The sequence below is a fragment of the Cicer arietinum genome, chromosome 3 (assembly GCF_000331145.2).
Source record: "Cicer arietinum cultivar CDC Frontier isolate Library 1 chromosome 3, Cicar.CDCFrontier_v2.0, whole genome shotgun sequence".
Taxonomy (NCBI): Eukaryota; Viridiplantae; Streptophyta; class Magnoliopsida; order Fabales; family Fabaceae; genus Cicer; species Cicer arietinum.
The window spans coordinates 3,368,787-3,377,281 of NC_021162.2; the positions used below are offsets into that span (position 1 = coordinate 3,368,787).

The window sequence follows — 8,495 nt, forward strand, 5'->3', positions numbered from 1 at the left end:
AAATTATTTCATGTAATATTTGTTTGTCACTTTACATAATATGTATATAAATTTTGTTCATACATGATTTTTTTTATTATTACAAGACTCACAATTATGTCATATTATATGTCTGTTTAAGATTTAAAAAATGTGATTTTAACTTTATATTTTCAAAAATAAAAATTTATTTTAAAATAGTAAAAGTTTTTTGATTCATTTATTATCAATTAAAATAAGTAATTTTGATATTTAATAATTTAAATATTTATTATTAGAAATTTTAACATGATAAAAATCACATTTTTTTTTTAAAAAAAGAATATATTTTAAAAATGATTTCTATGAAGAGTTTCTCAAAATAATTTTTCATTATTCAAAAAAAGTTATAGAAAATAGATGAAATATTTAAATTATATTTTAAAAAAACTATTCAAACCATTTTTTTATTTGAAGTTTTATTTTTAAAATTAAAAAATATTATAAAAAAAAATAAAATACTATAAAAATCATTTAAAAAATATTTTAAACAAACGGACTCAATATTATATTTTGTTTTATGATTAAATATCAATTTTGATTATTTTTTATGTTGGTGGATCTCCACAAAAACCATGGAGATTCAATGAGAACAAAGCTAAAAAAAACTTCTCAAGGTGGGAATAAAGATAAGGATGAGGAACATTTTGTATGACGGAGACGAACTATTGACATCCTTAATTACATCAAACCAAAAATAAGTTGACGCCACATATTTAACTAAAACTTTTAAATAATAAATTTATAAATTTCTCATTTATATTATAATTAATATTTTATTTATTTATTTACTATAATACTTCTTTATTCATTTATGATATACCAACACAAAACAATTAAATTAGATTAAAAAAACCCTGATATGGCCGTAAGCACTTAGTCACAATATTTCCATGAAGTCATCTTAATTGTACATTGAATATTACATCTACTTTTTTCAAATCAATGAATAAATCCATTATTTAAGACACGATAGCCACCATAAAGAATTATCAAACCAAGCGAAAAACAACCGCACTAGCTAGTTACGTGGGTTTGTAAAACTCAAAAGTTGTAATCTTCAAGTTCCTAAGGTTCCACTAATAAATAATTAATTATAACCGTTATAATTAAAAATTTATTTAACCAATGGTTTAAAATTAATTGTTCGTGTAAAATAATTTATATAAATAATGTATTATTATTAAACTCTTAAATAAAAAAAATAATTGATGTAATATTGTGTAAACTAATTTTACATTAGCAGTAAATATAAATTTCATCATTCTATTAATTAATTATAACTATTATAATTTAAAAATAATCTATTTAGTAATTTGAGATTGAAGATTAGTGCATAGTCATTAAACCCACAAAATAATAATTGTATAATTATAAAAAAATAAAAAAATAAAGATAATAGTATATAAATTGGATAGACATAAAGATGGTCATAGTGACGTATGTTTGTAAAACTCAACATAGAAACAAAAGGCAGAGGTTATATTATAACAACACACATGTGATATTTTTCAGTGTGATTTGTCATCATCAAACTTCTAATCCAAAATGGTGTCATTTCTTCACACACTTCTAGCCCTTCCTTTATTGCTATTATTCCTCTTCATGAAATACAAAAATATTATTAAAAACTCACCAACATTTCCTAAAGGTCCAAAAGGGTTACCCATCATTGGCAACCTTCATCAACTTGATACTTCAAATCTCCATTTACAATTTTGGAATCTCTCAAAAACCTATGGTCCTCTTTTCTCCCTTCAAATTGGTTTCAAACATGCAATTGTTGTTTCAACACCTAAATTGGCTCAACAAATACTCAAAGAACATGACCTTGATGTATGTAGTAGACCTCCTTCATATGGTCCAAAAATATTATCTTACAATGGCTTAGATTTGATATTCTCACCATACAATGATTGTTGGAGAGAGATAAGAAAAATTTGTGTGGTCCATTTTTTTAGCTCCAAAAAAATTTCAACCTTTTCTCATGTGAGAAAATATGAGGTCAAGAAAATGATAGAAAAAATATGTGATCATATTTCAATTTCCAAAATTTCAAACCTTAGTGAGATTATAATGTCGGTCTCAAGCGCTATAGTATGTAGAATTGCTTTCGGAAAAAGTTATGAAAATGAAGGAGGTGAAAGAAGTAGGTTCCATGGTTTACTTAATGAGACACAAGCTATTTTTCTTTCTTTTTTTGTTTCGGATTATATTCCTTTTATGGGATGGATTGATAGACTCACGGGGTTAGTTGCACGTGTTGACAATACTTTTAAGGGATTGGATATGTTTTTTGAAGAAGTACTTAAAGAACATATCAATCCTAATAATAAGAAGAAAGAAGAAGAGAAAGATATTGTTGATGTGTTGCTTGAGTTGAAGAAACAAGGTCGTCTCTCAATTGATCTCACTAATGATCACATCAAAGCTGTCGTTATGGTATGTGTTCATTTTATTATATCTACTTTTGTTTTATAGTTATATTGTATGTTTCTGCTTCATTATGTTGTTTTCTATGTGACATTTTAAGATTATATATATAGAGAGATAATGTATGAAAGGGGGAAAATTTTAATATGAAAATGTGAGAGAACTAAATTAGATTATAAAAAATAATTTAAGATAAAATTTACTAAACTCTTACAAAACACTAACGGGAATCCAACGTGCAACATTTCAAGTCCAATAGTATTATGTTGTGATACGAAATAAAATTGTCAATCTCTTTATCTATATGATAACCTTAATTGTCTATTATTTTGCTTCACTTATTTCTTTGTAATGAATAATTAAGAATATTTGTGACAAATCAAATAGTTAATGTTATTTTCTTTATTCATTTAATATCACTTTAAATTTAATAAATGATGTAGATAATTAGTAACAAAAATTTCTTATAAATTGACTTATAAAATTAATAGATCACTTTCACCATTCTTGATTTTTGATTATTTTAAATTTAGATACACATATTAAGAAATAATTAATTTAAATATCTATAAACTAATTTTCTTTATTTATTGGAGTATTTCACAATATTTTTTTTCTCAAACTTCTAATAATTATATATATATATATATATATATATATATATAACTAATTTTCCTTTACTTATTGTAGTATTTCACAATATTTTTCTCAAACATCCAATTTTTTTTTTGTCCTTTTTACTCTACTTTTTTTTATCTTCGAACAATGGTTCTGCTTTTAAATTCAAGTTGTGGTATATAGTCACTTAATAAATATAAATATCATTTAATAGTTAAATAATTTTTGTAAAAAAAAATATATCTTAATTTAAAAAAAAAAATCAAAGTTTTAGAATAAAATTTTAAAAGAACTAAAGATCAAAAAAGAAAAAAGAAGAGAGTAGTAACAAAGTGTAGACATTCTTTTATTGATTGTTACTTACTTTTCTACTTCATAAATAACTCATGTCAGGAAATTAAGCTCAGATTGTACTACAAATACATTGGTACTAACTATTAAGTAAGGGAAAAAAATTCGCCATTCTCCACATAAGTTGAAATGTACACATAAAAACATTAATTGTGCCGTGTAAAAGTAAACTTCTGAACAAATTCACGTGTCTACTTAAGCAACATTGGAGAAGAATCTATATAACTATTATCATATTTAGAATTATTAATATTTAACTACTATGTTGTGCCACACGTAGTGACATGTTCAAAAGAAAAAATATTTGCAAAATTACGTGTCCAATAAAAAAATAAGCTCCTATGTAATTGTTTTGATTTTTTTTTTTATAATCACAGGACCTACTTGTAGCAGCTACTGACACAAGTGCAGCCACATCAGTTTGGGTAATGACTGGATTAATGAAGAATCCAAGAGTAATGAAAAAAGCTCAAGAAGAAATTAGAAACCTATGTGGCAATAAAGAGTTCATAGATGAAGATGATATTCAAAAGCTTGTTTATTTTAAGGCTATAATAAAAGAGACTCTAAGATTCTATGCACCAGCACCTCTAGTGCCTAGAGAGACCAATAAAAATTTAAATCTAAATGGTTACAAAATTGAGCCTAAGACATTAGTATATGTAAATGTTTGGGCTATTCATAGGGACCCCGAAACTTGGAAGGATCCAGAAGAGTTTTATCCAGAGAGATTCTTAAACAATGATGTAGATTTTAAGGGACAAGATTTTGAGTTTATTCCATTTGGTGCTGGACGTAGAATTTGTCCTGGCATATCATTGGGAATTGCCACAGTTGAAATCATAACTGCAAATCTTCTTAATTCATTTGATTGGGAAATGCCTAAAGGAATGACAAGGGAAGATATAGACATTGAAGGGTTGCCAGGACTTGCTAGACACAAGAAGAATCATCTTTTTCTTGTTGCCAAAAATCACATGTGAATGTCACAAGGTTAATTGTTGTGCAATTAATAAATAAATTATTTGCATAAAATTATGCTAAATATTGTAGTAGTGTTTGAGATCATTCTATTTAATATTGAGAATAATTTATGTTCCTCTTATTGAAGGATTGATGTCTTTCTTTCTACTTTTTTTATTCCCCTTCAATTAATGACTTTATGTAACGCCTAATTACATCAGTTAAATAATTGAGATGATGACGAATTTTTTTTCATATTTATATAAAAAAATAATGTATTAATAATAAATAATTAATTGTCTGAAAGAAATAATAGTGTAAAATACTTAAAATAAATCTTTATAATTGAAATTTTTTTAATAATTAAAATATTTAAAATTGAATATTTAATAACTAATTCTAAAATAAAATATGATGTAGACACTATGTCTATATCTTTTCTTGATCTACTAATCTAATCTAAGGAAATTACTCTTCTCAAATGAAGTACGATTTATCAACTTTCGACGTTCTTAACTGTCTCGGTATCTGAAAAACAAAACTTTAACGAGATGTAAAATCCCAGTAAATAATGCACATAATTTTAAAACAAGTATTGTTCTCAGTCGGCGCTGAAAAAATCGAGCATGACACCCGCTTTCTTCCAAAAATACTCTTTAGAAATAAAATAAATTATTCTATAATAATCAATTACTTTCAATTATTAATATAAACTTATCCACTTAAAATCAACAATAATTTCTATCTATAATAATCAAATATATCAAATACACACAATTATTATGCATAAGGTCAATTAATTCAATGACGTCCCATTGTTATATGGAGATGTATCACTTATGCAAAATGAGTATTGTAGTGCACCAAATCATCTATTATGGGTACAAGACTCATCTGCGTGGAGTTTAAAACTCATCCCATGTGGAATATATGACTCATCTATATGGAGCACATAGTTCATCCGGATAACTAACTATGAAGTACAAGACTCAACCATATGGAGTACAAGTTCATCTCAAACACCTGCAGTAAAAACAATTCATTTTTAATAATCATCTTCGTAACATTATATTTAAAATATAATATTTTATTTAAATGTACAATACAACAATAATTAAACCCCCATAATAAAACAATGTTTCAAAGAATACATATTCAAACGTGTCGCGGCCTAAAATTTCGAGTTTTCATCGAATTCAATGGAGTCGCCACAAAAATTTATTTTAAAATAGGGAAAATATTGGAAAACCCTAAAAAATATAAAAATGGTCTTTGAAACCAGATTTTGAGTTCGGAAGTCGATTATGCATAGGGAAGGTATTAGCACCCTACGACATCCGTTAAAATACGGTTTACCTTTAATTAATTGTGCAAAATTATATCAACTTAAATATATTTATTTTTCTTTATTATTAAATATAAATATAAATTGTTTTTTATAAATGTGATTTTTGAGATAAAAGTGTGTTAAAAGAGTGAAAAAAAAAAGAAAGTTTTTATTAGTGTGCTTGACAAGAGTGTGATCTTGCTCCTACGTATCTCCCAGTGCGATGGAGAAATCAAAGCTACGTAGTTCTTGGTAAAAAAATATGAATGCGTTGATTGCTTTTAAATAAATTGTATTTTGTTACTTAAAAAAGTTAATTTTGACGAACATAAAAAAAAAACTTGTTTGATTTGAATAATTATTTTAAAATATGAGTTTTAAAACGACCGAGTTGTACAACTCGTGTCTCAAAACTCAAGGAGTAAAAGGATGTCACATCTAATTTATTCCTCTTTAGAATATTTTATTATTCTTTTATAAAATAGAGTTTTAAGAAGACCAAGTAGTACGACTTGTGTCTTAACAATTCTAAGATTAAAAAAATATATCTAATTAAATTTTAAAAAGTTGATTTTTAATCTATTCCTTCATAAAAATAAATTTTAAAGCTATTAAAATATATGATTTGTATTATGCAACTCAGGGATTAAAATGTCATTTTTAATTTATTTGTGAATATGAGATTTAGAACCATCAAATTGTCACAATTTGTGTTATAATAACTCAAAAATTAAAAAGATGTCACATCTAGTTAGTTTTTAATGAAATATTTGTTTGTTTTTAATATTAATTTTATATATTTTTTTTAAAATGATACTAAATATTAAATAAGTTTAAACAATTTTTATCAAAATAAAATAGTGAAAAAAATATAGACTTGTAACTTAATCTATTAAATAGAGAAAAAAAACAATTTTAATACTAATTATAAATGTAACCCTCCTTTAAACTATTTTTTTTTGTAATTTAATAAATGAAGAAATAAAATTCATTTTTAAAACTAAATAGCACAAACCAAAAAAAACTACTATAACTTAAAATAAATGATATTTACTGCCATTTAATTATGTCCATCATTAAAATAGAATTATTATAATTAAATAAAATAAATACTGAAAACAAATAATCCAACAAAAGTTCATCTACCACACAAATATATTATTAAATCAATTCATACTAACTAGCAATATTATCAATAGAATGGAATACAACTAACAAAGAATTGGCGTGAGATGTGTGTATGGCGTGTACAGCGTACCAGCCTAGCAGGGACAAGGATTCAAAATGCAGAAGCAGAAACAAATTTAGTACAAAACTAATCCCACTACATCAAACATATCAACCAAAACTCCATTCACACACATCAAAACAAAAATTTCATTTTTCAATAATATACAACAGCAAACCTAATGAATGAGAAAATACCCTTTTCTGGCGGCGCGTGGTGGAGTGTTGATTCTCGTTGTCGGCTGTCGGTTGTTGTTTGAGTATGTCTAAGTTTAAGGTTATTACTCTATTTCTATTGTTATTTGGAAACCAGAATCAGAAAGAAAGGAAAATCCCCAAATTTATCTTGTGATTTTTTTTTTTTTTTTCTGATTGAATTTTTGTTTCAATATATAGACAAAAATTGTGTTCATAAGTTAAACAACCTCATACACTTAAGGAAAATAAGGGTTACTCTTTTTTGATTGAGTACTCAAATGGAGACGCACTGAAAGCAGAGAAATAGCACACGCCAAAGCATAGAAATAGAGAGAGAAAAAATAGGGAAAAGATTAATAAACCTAACTCTTTTGTTTTAAGTTTCTTTATTTCTTTTTTTTGCTTGGTTTTTTATTTATTTATTAAATGTAATATAATAAATCTTCTATAATTTTTATAATTTTTAGACAAACATATTTTTATTTAAATTATTTTTATTTTATAGGAAAAAATTGAGGTACTACAACGGCTCCTATTTAATTATATTTTACGTGTTAAAAAATAATTCAATATAAAGACCTAAATTTTGTATAAACTAATTTCGAATATAAGAGAAAATAAAAAATAATTTGAATAAAAAAGAATTGTTTATTTAAAAAACGAAAGCACGTAAAAGAAGTTGATGATTGACAAATAAAAATATAAAAAAATGACCATATTTGAAATGATGATCTACTTTTAGCGACACAAATAAAAAGCATCATCGTCTTCGGATTGTTTACCTATGCGTTGATCGATGTAGATAAAAATGAACGTCTTCGGTTACCGATGCATTGATCGATGATCGTCTTCGGATTGCTTACCGATGCGTTGATCGATGTAGATAAAATGATCGTCTTCGGATTGTTTACCGATACGTTGATCGATGTAGATAAAAATGATCGTCTTCGGATTGGTTACTGATGCGTTGATCGATTGCTAAAATGATTGTCTTCGAATTAGTTACCGATGCGTTGATCGATTGATATAAATAAAACGATGACTAAACCAAACATGAGTTTAAAATTTAGAAGGTAAATAAAATGAGATAAATTTGTTTTATTTTTATTTTTAAAAGGAAGCATGTATATGATAATGCAAACGTTAAATCAATTCATACTAACTAGCAATATTATCAATAGAATGGAATACAACTAACAAAGAGTTGGCGTGCGTGAGATGTGTGTATGGCGTGTACAGCGTACCAGCCTAGCAGGGTAAACAAGGATTCAAAATGCAGAAGCAGAAACAAATTTAGTACAAAACTAATCCCACTACGCATCAAACATATCAACCAAAACTCCATTCACACGCATCAAAA

The 8,495-nt window shown here is 25.8% G+C and overlaps 1 protein-coding gene across 1 annotated transcript; it reads left to right on the forward strand.

The window, feature by feature from the left end:
• Positions 1 to 1,513: 1,513 nt before the first annotated feature.
• On the forward strand, positions 1,514 to 4,530 carry LOC101515186 (6,7,8-trihydroxycoumarin synthase-like). The gene is made up of 2 exons (XM_004491769.3): positions 1,514 to 2,460; positions 3,798 to 4,530. The coding sequence occupies exons 1-2, from the start codon at positions 1,567 to 1,569 to the stop codon at positions 4,401 to 4,403; spliced, it is 1,500 nt and encodes a 499-aa protein (XP_004491826.1). The 5' UTR covers positions 1,514 to 1,566; the 3' UTR covers positions 4,404 to 4,530.
• The last annotated feature ends 3,965 nt before the right edge of the window (positions 4,531 to 8,495 follow it).